The sequence below is a fragment of the Sminthopsis crassicaudata genome, chromosome 3 (genome assembly GCF_048593235.1).
Source record: "Sminthopsis crassicaudata isolate SCR6 chromosome 3, ASM4859323v1, whole genome shotgun sequence".
NCBI classification, from domain to species: domain Eukaryota; kingdom Metazoa; phylum Chordata; class Mammalia; order Dasyuromorphia; family Dasyuridae; genus Sminthopsis; species Sminthopsis crassicaudata.
In genome coordinates this window covers 604,795,121-604,812,084 of record NC_133619.1, presented here as the reverse complement: position 1 = coordinate 604,812,084, position 16,964 = coordinate 604,795,121, and the positions used below count along the sequence as shown (strand labels likewise).

General features: G+C 43.2%; 1 protein-coding gene and 1 long non-coding RNA gene across 3 annotated transcripts in view; one reads left to right on the top strand and one right to left on the bottom strand.

Moving 5' to 3' along the window:
* LOC141563941 (uncharacterized) overlaps positions 1–16,964 on the top strand; it is a 46,408-nt gene that overhangs the window by 10,424 nt on the left and 19,020 nt on the right. The window contains exons 2-4 of the long non-coding RNA XR_012488543.1: positions 14,391–14,529; positions 15,046–15,199; positions 16,572–16,737. This is a non-coding gene — a long non-coding RNA (uncharacterized LOC141563941). The remainder of the gene's footprint in view (positions 1–14,390; positions 14,530–15,045; positions 15,200–16,571; positions 16,738–16,964) is intronic.
* TRIM63 (tripartite motif containing 63) lies at positions 1,066–16,661 on the bottom strand. Of its 2 annotated transcripts, XM_074305768.1 has the most exons (9): positions 16,395–16,660; positions 15,002–15,168; positions 11,367–11,535; positions 10,141–10,236; positions 8,562–8,795; positions 7,869–7,891; positions 6,529–6,653; positions 3,836–3,920; positions 1,066–1,649 (listed from the first exon to the last, which is right to left on the bottom strand). In XM_074305768.1, exons 1-9 carry the CDS (start codon positions 16,551–16,553, stop codon positions 1,607–1,609), a joined length of 1,101 nt encoding a protein of 366 aa, XP_074161869.1. In that variant the 5' UTR covers positions 16,554–16,660; the 3' UTR covers positions 1,066–1,606. The 2 variants fall into 2 exon arrangements, 1 of the variants encoding a protein (XP_074161869.1); XR_012488542.1 differs by lacking the exon at positions 7,869–7,891 and having other exon boundaries at positions 6,529–6,677; positions 16,395–16,661.

Sequence of the window (16,964 nt, the reverse complement as noted above, 5' to 3'; positions counted from 1 at the left end):
ACAATTCCAAGGAATCCCTGAAGAAAAATACTGACCACATCCAGACAAAGAACTCTAGAGTCAGAATATACTATTTTCACTTCTTGCTTTTTTTTCTTTCTTGTGGTTTTCTCTTTTGTTCTGATTGTTTAACAACATTACCAACGTGGAAATATGTTTAACATGATTGTACATATGAAACAAATATCAGATTGCTCTCTTGGGAAGGGGGGAGGAAAGAAGAAAAAATTGGAACTTAAAATCTGACAAAAATGAATATTGAAAACTTTTCTTACATGTAATTAAGAAAAAATACTATTAAGTGCATCATAGGATTCCTTCATAACATCCTTTAGCCCCCTTCTCATATGTAATCCCTTATTTATGATGTATTACATACAGCCTGTTCTCACAACTACTGTACTCCCACTCTATGACCTCTGGGTGATTTCCAAATTCATATCTTTGGAGACTGTTTCATGATACATTCAATTACAATGCTTGCTGGATTGGGTTATGAAAAGTAAAGCCCTACATTAACCTTAAAGCACAATATAATTGTCATCTATTGTTAATAACATTATTATTAGCCTTGTTCTGCTTCCTAATCTCCTGATCTTGACAGGTCACCTCTTTGTCTTTTGACTTGGAGCCTTAGTTACATCCACTGTGAATGAGATAATAATATGAGTGTTACCAATTTCAAAGAAATGCGTGTGAGGATGGAACTAACTGATAATTTTTCCCAGCTTCTAGATTTCATAGATCTTAGTTCCTCCTTTAATAAATAAAATCCTAGATAGTTGGCTGAGGTACATAGATATTAAGTGACTTCTCTGGGATCATACAAGACAGGATAAAAATCTGGTTTTGAATGCAGGTTTTCCTGATGTCAAAGCCAACACTCACTCTGTCCACTACATCAAAGAAACATGTAGGACGCAAAATGCTGTATGAACAGGTCCTCTTATCTCTGTTCCACACCTTCACTCCCCTCCGTCTTTTATCATGGGTTTGTTCCCATAGGCTCCCATTTATTTACACTAAACCATTCAGGGATACAAAGTGAACACCTTCTACCCCATCTCCATTTTAGGAACATCTGATAGAATTGTGCCTTTATTTGAACAATGTGCAACATAAATTCAGTCAGTAAGTACCCTGTGTGACAGGAATATGTGTTAAATACAGTACACTCTTTCTAGGCCCAGAAAGTGGTGTGGAGAGGGGCCCGGCCAGCTGCCAAGTACCCAATCCCTCAGCATCTCTGACCACTTCTACCCATTCCACACAATGATTTCCCTCCCCTGCACAATGTGCAAAGTCTTTTTCTGGAAAGCACCAGATCCATAGACATTTACAGTTATATACAAAAAGAAAAAGAACATTAAAAAAGAAATTGTACAAAACATTTCATTTTGCACCAACGTAGAAAAGTGTCCTGTGTTTTTTTTGTTTCAACAAGTCTCTAAGCCTGGTTGAGAGGCCACTTGTTAGGCCATGGGGTGTATCCAATCTCTGCAACCTGGCAGAGGCAGATCTTCCTCCCCTTTAACCCCGGGGTTTGCCACAGAGACTCCTCCTGGAGAGGCCTCTTTTCTTCCCTGTCTCTCTCTTGGGAGTTTTTTCATTGTAGGGCTTCTTCTTCTTCCTGCCTCCTTCCTGTACTCCTAGAAAAAAAAAAAAGCAAAAGACTCATGAACAGGATGAAGAATGGGAAGAAATCTTTATAGAGATTTACTCTAGATCCAAAAGAGATCTTAGAGATCATCGGATCCACAAATCTGATGATCAGAGATCATCATTTACAGTGGAAGAAATCGAGGACCTTCTCACAGTTGGAAAGTTCTCAGATTTTCATATTCCTCAGCCTTCTTACCATGATGCTTTGTGCCTTAAATTCTTCTTTCTTTTCCCTGTGCCTTTTTAAAAACATGATATAATATAGCTCCAAACATATGGGTTACATTCTATTACAACAAACTCTCAAGCTCTTTGTGGATATCTTCTTGGGTTCAAATAGTAAGAAAGAAAAGCAAACCACCTGGGTCTGGATCCTGGCTCTGATAACATAGCAAATCACATTCTAATTCTGGGCTTCAGTTTCCCCATATGAAAAATGGGGACAGTATTTGTACTACCCATCTCACAGGGCATGGGGAATCAAACATGACTTTCTTTGTAACCATGTAGTGCTACATAAATGTCAACAATAATGATAATAATGCATTATTATTAGACTTTCCCAGAATAAGACTAGAATAGAGATGTGAATGTTACAAAGAAACAGATTTTGGCTTAGTGTTAGAAATGTAACAGATAAAAGTTTATAACAATAAAACAAGTGACCTCAAGAGGTATAAACATAGGAATGTTACAGCATAGAATGTCAGAACTGGGAGAAACCTTAGAATACAGAATAGATGGGGAAGGTCTCTTAGATTATAGAGTATCAGAAGGGAAGAGGTCTTAGAATATAGGCTGTCAGAGCTGAAAGGGGGCTTAAAGATCATGTTTTTGTTAAATTGTATTTCAATTGTTTCCAACTCTTTGTGATGGATTCTATGTGGAGGTTTTCTTGGTAGAGTTCATTTTACAGATGAGGGAACTGAGGCAGGCAGGGTGAAGTGATTTGCCAGAGTCACACAGGTAATCTGAGGTCAGATTTAGATTCATGAAGATGTCTTCCTGATTCCAAGCCCAGTGTTCTGTCCACTATGGCCCTTAGCTGCTCAGAGATCATGCAGTAACATCCAGCAAAGAAACCCTCCCTAAAAACATTCCTGACCATCAGTCATCAAATCTTCAGAAACACCTTCTTGCCTCATGAAACAGCCGTTCCACACTGGGCTCTAATCATAAGGAAGTTTTTATTTTCTTTTCTTTTTTCCAGTACATTGAGTTGAAACTTTCCTCTCTGTAACTTTCACCCATTGTAATTCCAGACCTGCATAACGTAGGGCTATGCTGGGCAGTGAGCTAACTCCACTAAAGCATAGCCTTGTTGGGAGGAACGGCAGCAGGCAAAGCATTTTGCCTGTTGAAAATAAGGACTTCCATTGGGCAGTACTCTGATAGGCCTTTTTCTATGAGACAACTTTCAAATATTTGAAGGAAGTGATGAAAATAAACCCTCTTTTTATTCTTCTCTTCTTCAGGCTAAATCTAACTATTCAACAAACAGTGTGGTGTATTGGGAAGCTTGCTTGAGTTGAAATCACAGGACCTGGGTGCAAATCTTGGCCTTGTGGAACCTTGGCCAAACCATCTTACCCCACCAGTCCTCAATTTCCTCATCTGTAAAATGAAAGGGTTCAATTTATGGATCACTAATGGCCCTTCCAACCCAAAAATCTATGTTCCTATTAGGCATCTGGTTCCTTTGACTGCTGTTCCCACAGGACAATGTTTTGAGTCCTTCTCATCCATCCATCCCATCACCTTCCTCTTAACTTAGCTTCAGTTTGTTGGGTTGGACGGCTGTCTGTTTCAGGATTCCTGGTCAATTCTACATGAGGAGGTATTCTTTACTGATGAAAAGTTGTCTGGAGTGGTCCTTAACTTTTCTTGAACTCTTAAATCCTGGCTTTAACTTTTCTTGAGCTCTTAAATCCCATGCTTTAAGTTTTCTTGAGCTCTTAAATCCTATGATTTCTTTTGGGAGCACTAGATTACTTTCAGAGTTTCTACCAATCTGTTTTTCATTTTTTTTGACCTATGCAAGTTTCTGAGGTCACATCTGAACTCAGATCCTTTTTGACTCTCAGGCCAGTGTTCTGTCCAGTATCACCTAGCTTGTCTCTTGTGCTTTGCATTCCATCCCCACAGATCCAAAAGAAGGAATAGGTTTCCTCACCTCCCACTTTCCCCTCCAGAGGGATCTTCTTCCTCTTCTTCCTCCTCATTCCCCTCTGCCTCAATGAACTCTTCTTCTTCCTCATCTGTAAATGAAAAGCAAACAATGTTTAGAATGAACTGGGGCTCCTTGCTCCATCCTCACTTCCACATGTACCCAAGCAGAGACAATCCACCATTGTTCATCTATCCGAGGCCTCCTTTCCAGAAGGGAGGCCTGAAGCATGGAGAGGGTGTTCCCAGCCTCTTGCTAGGTGAGTTAGGCCCAAGAGGAATAGCAAGCATTAAGCTCCCCTGGAGAATGAATAACTCTTCCCTTTTCCCCCTTTGTCCCTTTCCTTTTTTCTCCCTTTGTCCCTTTTCTTTTTTCTCCCTTCCCCCTCTCCCCAATCTGGCTGACACAGTGACATTCCTTTGTTTCAGAGCCACGGCTGCCTATCACCTGATCTTGCTGTGGCCTCGAGGAGGGACTCTGGGTAAGACACAATTTGTCTGCATCTCCCTGAAAGCACAGGAGAGATAACTGTGGTCTGGCAAGAGCAAGCAGAATGCTCTCTGGGCTCAGAGGTCAAGGTCCTCCCTGGAAACTCAACTGTGTGTCTGGGCTCAGCCCTGGAAGCCAAGCCTTTGAGGCCTCTCCCTGCCTGGCACGCCTTGTGCTGCTCACCCTGTTCCTCCAACCTTCTGTACTCTATCTTCTCAGTAACTCCTTTGAAGCTGTGTGGGGGACTTTTGCACCAGCTTCTCAGCTCTCCCAGGCTCAAAGCCTGGGTGGGCCAGTTTAGAAGTAACTAGAAAATCCCTTCCCCTCTCTCAGCCTCCGTCTTCTCATCTGTAAAAGGTGGAGCGCAGGGGGAGTTGAACCAGATGCCTTCCAAGATCAGCTTCCACTCTGGGTTCCATGCTCATATAATTTGCTTCACCTCCTCAGTTTCTTTCCTTTGATGGGAGTTTGTCTCTGGGGATTTGAAGACAGGGAACAAATCCCCTAATCTCCACAATCACCTTCCTTGACTTTAACTGGACCCTGTTAACTAACCAGATTGAATGTTTGGAAAATTTTTTTACCCCCGGGGCAGGCCTGAATTCACTTACACCAATTCAAGGAAACAAACATGAATTTTACTTACACACATACCCTATAACCTGGGGGGTAGTTTTATTGATATAAAAAAATTATTTTTTTAAATAAAAGAATCTATTGAGTTATAGGGCCTGGGTTCAATCCTGGCTCTATTGCCTATTACTTGTGTGAGCCTGACAATCAACTTAATATTTTATGGCCTCCTTTTCCTCATTTATAAAAGATTGAATGAAAAAAAAAAGTTTAATAAGGGCTTATTGTGTATCCAGCCCAGTGCAACATAAAATGAACTTGGATTTAATAACATCTAAGGTCCCTTCTAACACTAAATCTGAGTCATCCAAGACCTTAGTAAAAGGGATTTTGGGGAACCCAAGGTGAATAAGGCACCAGACCTCCCAGCAGGAGTTTATTATTCAGTAAGGGGGTTAGCACATTTCCAAATTAAAGGATACTTTCCCCTAAATACTGGATTGAAGAGAGGAATTAAAGTAACTGAGGTCTTTTGAATGCCTTCAAGTTACAGATTACCTAGGATAGCTGAAGGAAAGGAATCACAGAAAGTTAGAACTAGAAGGAACCTTTGACTATAGACTATTGGAGCTGAAAGGACTTCAGAATGAAGAATGTCTGAGCTGAGAGAGACCTTAGAGCAGAGACTGTCAGAGCTGGGAGTGGGGGGAACCTTAGAACCCAGGATGTCAGAGCTGGGATAGACCTTAATCATGGTGTATCGGATCTTGAGTGGCTTCAGGACATAAAAGTTAGAATAGAATTTTGGAACTGGGAAATATAGATACAGATTACCAATTAGCAGAGTTCTTAGAAAATCAAATAGACATGGGGCAAAGTGGAGAAAGATAGGGTCCTTAGATCCTATCGGAGATTCCAACTTTAATTTCATCTCTAACATTTGTACTCTTATGTCCATGGTCATTTAATTTTGCTAAACATCAGACACATTTGAATATTTCAAAATCCAAAACCATCTTTTTTATGCTGGCCAACAGAAAAGCTCTTTTCTTACTGTTAAAGTCATATTCTAATTCATTTAGATACAAATATTGATAATGTTTTTTAAAAAGACACTTTAACAAAACTCAGTTTCCTCTCTATAAAATGGGAATAATCCATGTCATAGGATCATTGTGAGGAAATCTATTTATTTTTCTTAAAGCCCTTTGGAAATGTGAGATGTTGTTATTAAACTGGAATATTAAAGCTGAAAGAGACCTTAGAGACTATTTCCTCTCAGCTCCTTCATATTATAGCAGAAGAGGTGGTTATTTGTTTTTCGTTCTCAAAGAAGACCATGACATCAGGAGGTGATACCCTGGCATCAAAGTGGCTAGTTAGTGGATGAGCCTGAACTAGAACTGAAGCCTTCTGACTCCCCGTCCAAAGCTTTTTTTCATTCTACTTTAGACAAGGTCTGAATATCCATCTATCAGCAAAGGTTGAACCAGATTACTTCCAAAGTCCCTTCCATTTTTAAGATTTCTGATTCTTTGAATAAAGGCATGTCTTTGTAATGGAAAATCTCTCTCTCTTCTCTCATAGTTCCCTATAGTGGGTAGGGAAATAGATCCAGTCCTTTGCAACCATCTTACCTGACCCAAAGTCAATTGCTCTCAAGGTGTCTGCTATGTGTTCCAGGTCCAAGGTGAAATAATCCATGTTCTCAAAGCCTTGTTCTGTCTTGCCCAGGTGGCAGCCCTTGGATGCTTCCACAATGCTGAAGAGAAGAAGACAGGGTGGGCTGAGATCTCATCTCTTACCATTCCAGAGCCCAGTGATAGGAGCTCCCTTTGAATTTTCTCAACTTTGAGAGCTACTTATCCCCCTGTTTCTCACTGGCTCCTCTATATTTAGCCACACTCCACTTTCAGCTGAGGGTACTGTTCCATGCATAGGGGATCTGGCATAGGGATATGTACAGTAAGGGAGTGAGGCAGTCCTGAAAAGTCAACCAAGGGCTGAAAATCAGGAGCCCCCAGGTTCTAATCTTGACTTTATTTGCTTGTTGGTGATTTTAAATAAATGACTTTACTTTTGTTAGCCTCAATTCTCTTTTATTTGTTTGATTGCTCATTTATTCGTTCATTTATTTGTTTATTTGTGGGGGAGGCATTTGGAATTAAATAACTTGCCTAAGGTCATATAACTAGTAAGTGTTAAATATTTGAGGGCAGACTCGAAGGGTCTCAGTTTTCTTAAGAAAAATGGGAGAGTTGGATTTGGTATTCTTGAGAGTCCCTTCAATTTTTGACATTCAGAACCCTAATATTAGAATGTAAGCTCCATGGGGGCAGCTAGGTGGCGCAGTGGATAGAGCACCAGCCTTGAATTCAGGAGGACCCGAGTTCAAATGTGGTCTCAGACACTTAACACTTCCTAGCTGTGTGACCCTGGGCAAGTCACTTAACCCCAGCCTCAGGGGGAAAAAAAAAAAAAAAAAAAAAAAGGAATGTAAGCTCCTTAAGCTAAATATATAGTCACATAGCACTTGGTCCATATGACAATCCTTTGAGATAAGTGCTATTATTATCCCCATTTTATAATTAGAGAAATTGAGATTGATTGCCCAGTATTAAACTGCTAGTAAGAATTTGTGGCAGAATTCTAAGAAAAGATCTCATGATGTTGATTGATTCCCCTCTCTGTCTTAACATTCTCAATTCTAAGGTGCTATGAATCTCTGACATTCTGTTTTCCATAGGCTCCCCCCTTCATTGCACAGAGATTATAATGGAGATAAAGCAGAAAGTTAGAAATAAGGGGAGAGAGGAAAGGAAGCAAAGTATTTCGGGGCCTTAGAGTTACAGAACCTTCCCCAAGGACAGAATTCATCCGGAAAGGTCAAGATAAAGAAAATGAGAATTTTCTTTAGGTTGCTGGGGGATTGGAGCATCAAAGCCCTGAGCTTCTACCTCCCTCAAGGATTACTTACGCTTTGATCAGTGGCTTGGCATTCTGTGGGGAAAAAAGAGAAGACAGAGATTCAGCCATTGACTTGGGCACTCAGATGCTCTAAAGATGGGTATCCATGAGCCAAAGGCTTCCTAGCCACTTAGGTTTCCATGGGCCAGTTATGGCATTATTGCCCAAGAACATCGCCAGTCTCTTGGTTTTTTTCCATTTACTTATGGTCAAAAATCATTTCCCTGGTACCCTCCCCAAACCTTGTTACAAAACCTCACCAAATCCTGGAGGAATGGGTTGGGAACTCCTAATGTTTGACCCACCCCTGCTTCCATGATTCCCTCAAGGAATAAGAAAGTGGCTTGTAGTAGAGCGCCCCAGACAAAGACTTGGCAGACTGGATTTTGCCTACTGGTTCTTATCCTTATCCATGGTGTGACTTTAAGCTGGTCATTTTATTCCTCTGACTTACAGTGGGTAAAGGAGGAATGGATCAACACAGTCTTTAAAGGCCTTCCTAATTCTGACATTCTGTATTTAAGTCCCTTCCCACCCCTGACATTCTATGTCCTAAGCTCCCTTGGATTTCTGGTATTCTGTTCTTAGGCATTTTCCAGCTCCAGAATTCTATGTTCTAAGATCCCTTCTCTTTCTGCCATCATTGATGTCCTATGATTCTTTGGAGGGTTGGCTGGGGATACTGAAAAGTCTAGCTGCTCACCATCAGGAAGGCGGCTCCTCCTGGCTCATCCATGGATTGGATGGCTGTCTCCACCAGTTTGGTGGCCTTTTCCAGCTGCTCCCGGTACTGCTGTATCAGGGCCTCGATGAAGCTGATCTTCTCCTCTTGCTCCCGAGTGATTCGCTGTAGCAACTCACTTTTCTTCTCATCTAAGATGGCATACAGAACATCAAACTTTTGGCTCAGTTCCTCCTTTACTTGGTGGCTATTCTCCTGAAGAAAGAGAGAGAGAGAGATTCGGGGTTACCTCCTCTGGAGGACTGGATTCCTTTATTCCAGAATTCCTTGCTAGATATTCTTTATGTCTCTTTTTAGCTCACATTTCTATAGTCTTTTGATACTAGATTTATAGCCAGAAAGAACCTTCCTTACCCCAGTGGGTTTTTTGAGGAAAGTGTTCTGAAAACTATTATTTTTTAATTATTATAATTAACTATCAATTAACTCAGGGCTCTTGCTATCCAGGGTGGGAACTCTAGGACTGGTCAAAATCTGACTAACTCCCTCTCCAATATGGATTCCTACTCTTCTGGGTTTCAGAAAAACAAGCATTGGGGTAGTTTTGTTTTAAATAAATTATGCCAATAGTTTCTCTGATTTTGAACCATCCTTGTATCTATGGTATAATTTATTATTATTATTATTTATTTTTTTGCTGAGGCATTTGGGATTAAGTGACTTGCCCAGGGTCACACAGCTAGGAAGTGTTAAGGGTCTGAGATCAGATTTGAACTCAGGTCCTCCTGACTTCAGGGCTGGTGCTCTCTCCACTGTGCCACATATGTGCCCTTATGATATAAATTTAACCAGATCCCACAGGAATTCTAGTCTTTCGTTTAACCACAATGCTTCTTCTTATTGGATAATTTTTAAAAATTATCTCTGTGATGGTTTTGCAAAGATTTCATTAAACTTTTTTTTTAATCAATATTCATTAGTGATATTGCTCTATGGTTCTCTTTCTTTGCTTTATTCTTCCCTAGTTTAGGTATTCGTATTATATTGAATCTCATAAAAGGAATTTGTTGGTATTTTTTAATTTTGAGAATAATCTTTATACTAGAAATATTAATTGTTTTTTAATCATTTATAAATTCTTTCTGGATCAACGTTTTGTTTTGTTTTCCCTTTGGTTAGCTAGTTTAATTTCATTTAGAAAAACCATTGCTAGAATTGATTATACCCAAGGAAGCAGTAGACAGAGAGAAAGGAATCACAAAATTGTAGAATATTAGACTGGAAAGAAGATCTAGATTTCAATCCGAAATTTGAATTACTACCCATGTAATCTTGAACATATCACTGAACCATTTTGGGTTTCAATTATTGCATCTAGAAAATAAGGGCTTGTTTTCCAACTTTAAGTCTCATGGTTTCTTTCCTTCCCACACAGAACTCCCATCCATTACACCTGCCCCACCAGTCCTGGGCATTGGGCCTCTCTAATCATGACATCTGGAGGAGCCATTAGGGGCCATTTAGAGTTGGAGGGGGGAGGGTTGGGTTACAGTGGGTGGTTCCAATTTCCCCAGGCTGGGCCCTTTCTCCCATTCCTCACCTTGGTAACTCTACAGGAGTCTTCCAGCTGGGTGATGATTGTCTGTACTCTGTCGTTCCCAGCTACCAGCATGGAGATGCAGTTGCTCAGCTCAGTCTGGATAAGAATGATAGAGGAGGACCAAAATAGATTTAACCTCTACTGACCCATGAGAAAAAGAGAAACAGAGACATTCTTGTTCCAGATCTCCAACCCTTTCCTTTAGCGTGTTCCTTGGAGGGTTGGGGAACCTCTCTATTTCTAGGGACCAGTGTCAGGTTTTAACTTGAAAAAGGAATCACAGAATCATTAAATATTCCATTAGAGCCATTTAGCTCTTGGAGTATATGATGTTTTTTATTTTTAAATTTTGTTTTTTATATCATCTTCATTCTTAGCTATATCCCTCCCACTTTGCCAAAGAGTTGTTTCTTAAAACAAAGAATTAAAAAAGGAGGAAAAATGATAATATGAAACATTAAAGCTCAAAGGGACCTTAGAACACAGAATCTTAGAGTTAAACGGGACCTCAAAAACCAACCAATTCATACTCTCTATTTTTACAGATGAGGAAACTGAGGCCCAGGGAAGTCTCCTCCAGCTCTGAAATCCTGTGACAATGATTTCCTGACTAGTTAGTAGCATAGCCAGGACTAGAATTGGGGGGGGGGAATAGAAAAGAAGGGGAAAAGATTGATAACAAGGAGAGATGTAAGAAGCCAAGAGAGGGTATGTAAGAGAGGAAAAGAAAGAAAGTATCACTGGTGGAAAGTGGGTAGAGGCTGCCTTCTCAGCACCCTCCTCACTGCACCTCATTTGTCCCAGAGATAAGAAAATGGGATTTTCTTAAATCCTGGGGAGTGGAGGAAAGGTTTGGAGGAGGAATTTGTAGATAATTTAGAAGGCAAATATTCCCTCTACCCACTATTGTAGGAAGAGCCCTGTGACCTGAGATGGCCTATGGGGAGAGGGGCAAGGCAGGAGGCACTATCCCTTGGGGTCTGGCTTTTCCCTAGAGCCACACCCTGCATCTCTCAAGTGACAGTAAATATAACAAGTGATCTCATGCCTCCCTCCTCAGATTTGGGGGGTGAAGTGGAGATAGCTTCTCCCAGCGTCCTGGGAAGTCCCTTCAAGGCTATTCCTGAAAGGTCCAGCTCAGCACATCCCCTGAGCTCCAATCAGCAACATGAAGCATGAATTGTAAAGCCAGCCCTCCCCAGGTTCGGGCCAAGGCTCTCCCTTACCTTCTGGCCTTGGAAGACATTCTGCAGGGGGGCCACCTCGCAGGCCTTGTGGGCCCCAAACACCTTGCACATTGAACAGGTGGGCACTTCGCAGGTCAGGCAGTAAATGTTGATCTTCTCATCCTCGTGCTCCTTACACATGGGGTGGGTACCCTTCTGCAGGGGCCGGCTGAGGGGGAAATGCAGCATGGGTCATTGGAGTACTCCCTGGGTCCTGCCCCTCCCTGAAAGAGCTAACAGTCTCCCCCACTCCTCTCCCCCCTCTGGCCTTAATGGAGACTTTAGAGATTCTCCCCAACCCCCACTCCCCAAAGCTCTGCCCCAGGAACAAACATGTGCTCCATGTGGCGTAACAAAACTCTGATCCCAAATAAGCCAATGCCCGCTCCTGTTCCCAGGGAAAAGGGCAGCTAACCCAGGTTGGGGTTTTTGTTAGATGTAGGAGGCTCAAAATAGGGTTCTAGAGTCAGAGCTGGAATTAGAGGCCACCAAGTCCAATCATTTTATGGATGATGAAAATGAGAAACAGAGATTAACTTATTTACCCAGGGTCACGCAGCTAAGGTTGAAAGCTAGCAAAGGAATGATATTCTGAATGAGCAAAGGAAATGGGGAAAGGGTCTTCCCAGCAAAGATTCCTTCCCAAGCCAGGACTTCCCCTTCCCTACTTCTTAACCCTTAATTTTCACCTGTTTTTTTCTCGACTAATTCATACCTCTCCTCTCCTCTCCTTCAAAACTGCTTCAGATATTCCTCCCTCCAGGAAGCCCTCTTTGACTACTCCTTTCATGGGGTTGTTGGAGCTTCTAATTTTACAGATTTGGAAACTGAGGCAGAGAAAGGTGATTCACCAAAGCTCACACAGACAGTAAATAGTAGAACTAAAATTTGAACCCAGGTCCTCCAAAATTCTTTCCTGCCTTCTTTCATCCTTTCCTCTATACTCCTTCCTCCAATTTTCCTCCTGAATCTGTGTAATGCAGCAAAAGAAGCCATCCCCGAGGCACAGACTTGGGCTGTAATCCTGGTTCTAGTCTCAGCTTGCTGGGCTACCTGTGATCTGAGATAACTCATTTACCTCTCTAGGCCTCTGGATGACTTCTAACATTCTTTCCAGAGCTGATGCCATGATTCCTCAACCAAGAAATGCTTCCCATTGCCTCTTTCTTTTCCCACCTTATTTATTTTCTTCGGGTCAGATGTCACCATCAGCTCAAATGGAAATGGGGTCAATCAGCCTGTGCATAAGCATGTGCCAGCCGCACATTGACTAAAAAACCCACACCTGTTTTTATAATTTTAATTAATTAATTTTGTTAAGCAATTCACAATTACACTTTAACTTGGTTCGGGCCACATGCTGGAGGGTTGTGGGCTATGTGTGGCTGCTGAAACATATGTTTGACACCTCTACTGCCTTCAGTTCTTATCAGCGGGCTGATTTTTGTTTGTTGCAGTGTGACATTATTATTACTAATAATTAACAGGAAGTGGTATGGCTGAGTGGAAAGAGAGAGCCAGGAGACTCGGCTTCCTACTCGGACCATTGGCTTGTGTTGTGGTTTGAGATCAGTCTCTGGATCTTAATTGCTAGTTCTGATTGTGTGTGTGTGTGTGCGTGCACATGCGTGTGTTTGTGTGTGCATGTATGTATTTGTCTATGTGGTGTGTGTGTATGTCTCTGTCTGAGTGTGTTTGTGCCGGTGCCTCTGCTGATGATAGCAGTAGATATTTACACGGCATTTTAAGATTTGCAGAGCTCTTTACAAATATTATCTCATTTGAGCCCCAGAATAGCTCTGTGAGGGAGAGACCAAAGATATTATCCTCATTTTATGGATGAGGAAGCAGGCCCAGAGAAGTCACCCACTGGTAAAGGACAGAATTTGAAGCTGGTTCTCCTGATTTCAAGTATGTGACCCCTCCCAGATCTGACCTCCTGGGTTCTAAGACCCCTCCCTGATTCTGATACCCTGTGTTCTAAACAACCCTCCCAGCTTTGACCTCCCGGGTTCTAAGGGCCCTCCCAGCTCTGACCTCCTGGGTTCTAAGGGCCCTCCCAGCTCTGACCTCCCAGGTTCTAAGGGCCCCCCCAGCTCTGACCTCCTGGGTTCTAAGGGCCCTCCCAGCTCTGACATCCTGGGTTCTAAGGGCCCTCCCAGCTCTGACCTCCTTGTTCTAAGGGCCCTCCCAGCTCTGACCTCCTGGGTTCTAAGGGCCCTCCCAGCTCTGACCTCCTGGGTTCTAAGGTCTCTCTCAGACATTCTGATTTTCCCAATTTTGACATTCTCTGTCCTAAAGGTTCTCACAGTTCTGATGTTCTCTGTTGTAAGGTCCCTCCAAGCTCTGAAATTCTGTGTTCTAAGGCCCCTCCCAGTTCTGAAGGCCTCTTCTACCTCTCATAATCTAAAAAATTGGGGCAGTATTTTTTTCTTAAAACCCCTAAAAAATAGGGGTTCTTTTCCAGGATCCCCTATCTCCTTTTGTCCTTTGTCTCCTTATCTCTACTTTACATCGGAAAACAGAAGTCCTACTAGGACTCCCCGATGCAGCTCCCCTGACCTGACCTGATGGCGCTTGGTAAAGAGTTTAGATGAGAAGCTGGAGGGGAAGGAGTACTTGGGAAGATGAGCCACCACAGCTACTTCCCTGATAGTTTCTGGGCCGCAGCACTGGAGTGAGCGCCACATAATTCTGCCTGAGGGTCAGTGAGCTGCCAATAAGCTGTGTAGCCTCCAGCAGACCATTTCCCTTCTCTGAATCTCAGTTTCCTTATCCACAAAATGGATCCTTCACAGGTTGTTCTGGAGGATCAAAAAAAGCCAATATGTTTGAAGCACTAAATTAATGATAAAGCCATAAATTAATGTTGATTATTATTCTTTCACTAGCTCAATATTACAGCTGTTCTTACTTTTTTCCATTGAGGAAGAAGGTTCCCAAAATTGGTTTCACCATTTGCTAAAGTTCCAGTTTTTAAATTTCTTCTCCCCTTTTTAATCTTTTCCCCTTTTTTCTCTTCAGCTGTGGGGTGCAGTGGATGGCATGTTGGACCTGGCGTCTCTAAGGTCTGAGTTCAAATCCAGCCTAGCTGTGTGATCCTTAACCCTGTCTACCTCAGTTTCCTCATCTATAAAATGGAGATAATAATAGCATCAACTTTGTAAGTTTTCCACAAGAATAAAAATGAGAATATTTGTAAAGGACTTTGAAGTAAATCTTAGGTACTTTTTAAATGAAATATTACCAATATTACTTAATAATATTAGTATTATTATCACCACCCCAGAAGGTGTTTCAATCATCCGTCCATCTCTCCATCTTACCTCTAATACCTAGGGCCTCAGTATAAGGTAATCCATTCCTTGGGCTTCTGGCAAGGGAAGCCTTACAAGATCAGCCCCAGCAAGGCTTTGAAACTATGGACAGTGGGCCCTGGAGGTGGTTAGCCAGATGCAGAATTGGGCTGTGGTTTTGTGGAGAGGATGGGAGGGTAAGAAGGCAGGATGGAGTCTAGCATCCAAACCTTCTTCCAAGAACTTGGCCAAAGAGAAGAGAGACCTCTCCCGCTCTTCTCCAAGGACTCCCACTCTGCCTCCACTCAGCAGCCCAGAGGACGTGAGGGAGGAACTGACCTTGAACACTCCTGTTTATAGATGTCAATGATATTCTCCACCAGCAGGTTCCTCTGAAGCCCGTACACCCCATGCCTGTCCATGATCACCTCATGGCGGCAGGAAGGACATCGGAAACGGCCTCCTGAAATGGAACCACCCCGGTTGGACCAGTACGGGTTTGCAGCCTGGGGACGCCATGAACAGAGGAGAAATCGAGTCAGAGAAGTTCCCTTCCTCTGCTACTCCCCACCCCCAACCAAGAGTCACTGTTTCCTAGTCTCCTTCTCCCATGGGATCAACCAAGAGAAACTTTATACTCCCACTTCTGAAGCTTACAACTTATATCACCTTGATTTCCCTGGGCCTCAGTTTACTCATTTGTAAATTTTTAAAGAGAGGTTTGGATTTTAACAAGGTCCTTCCTAATTCTAGATGTTGAAATCTATGATCCTGAATTCTAATGAAGATGGACCCATTTCACAGATGGTGCAACTGTAGCTCAGAGTGACCAACCAAAATTGCTTTGATATTGTTGAGAGTCAAGATCAATCCCATCTAAGAGACTTTTTCATTGTGTGGCCCTGGGCAAGCTCTTTCTCAGTCTTAGACTCCTATTTCCCAATATGTTGTGAAGCTCAAATGAGATAATATATTTATATATTTGAATTTAATAACTGTCAGCTACTTCTAATTTGGAGGTTTCTCTCCCACACTAGCATCTGATCCATCCACCCCAAGACCCTGTCCCTCTCTTGAGAAAGGTCCCCCTCCATTTCAGGAACAGCTGTGCTCCCTTAGCTGGGGGAGACATTGCCTTCCTGATCACCTGCCTCCTGGCCCAGCCCCTCCCACTTCTCCACTGCCACCCCAGGGCTCTGGGCCCCCTGCCACCCTGGCTCCAGCTGGAGGGGTCTGGTTTCTCTCTCCTCTCTCCTCACCCCCCTTTTATTACTAAGATAGTTGCCTCTTGGAACTGATTGGTCAACAACCTTATCAAAAGAGCGAGGAGGATGAGAGGATTAGGGGTGGCAGTAGTGGGAAAAAACCTTGCGTCATGGAGAAGGACAGGGGCAGCCAACAGTCTCCCACCCCCTTCCAGGCCCCACAGGAGGCTTTGGGGGAAGGAGCCATGGTGGAGAAGGTGGCAGGGACAGGGGGAGGTCATAGAGATGATCCAGTCCAGCTCCTTCAGTTTCCAGAAGAGGAAACTGAGACCCAGAGAAGTGGTGACTGGCCTAAGCTGAAACAAGGAGAGCTGAGATTCTAATCTTGGGCCCTTTGACTCCAGTCTGGTGTCCCAGGCTACCTCCTGAGAGAGGAATACAGGCCCATGAGCAGGGCCAGCTCTATAAGGGGATCGGGGCAGGTGGACTGTTAGGGCTCCCGGAGCCGGGCCCCTCCGAGCACTGACCTGAAAGATATCATTGGCACATTTTCGGCACAGGTTGTGCTGGCAGGGCAGGATGACCACAGGCTTGGTGAACATCTCTAAACAGATGGGGCAGATCAACTGCTTCTCCAGATTTTCCATGGGGTTTGAGTCATGAATCAGGCCTGACTTATAATCCATTCTGCTTTTGGCTTCCAGATCACACGCTGAGCCCGAAGAACTGAAGATCCTTGTCTTGCCGAACACCGACCTCCTTTCCTCTCAGCTCTTCTCAAACTCTGGGATTCTGTCTTTGTCCACGGTTCCTTGGCTATTTATAGCTAGCCCTAGGTCACATGAGCTGGTTTGAGAGGGGACTGACCAGGCACGCCGATGCCCAAATTGGCCAAGGGGCTGCGGGGGGGAGGAGGGAAAGGAGGAGGGGGTGGATTTCGGGAGAGTTGAGTTTCCTCCCTGCAAAGCAATGGCCTTATCACATGCCAGAGTGAGCAATCGCTGTTCTCAGGGGATGGGGGTTATAAACAAGGACAGGCTGTCCGGGTACCATTCAGCAGCAGGGTTTCACTTGGAAATCAGATGCCCTGCTCACCT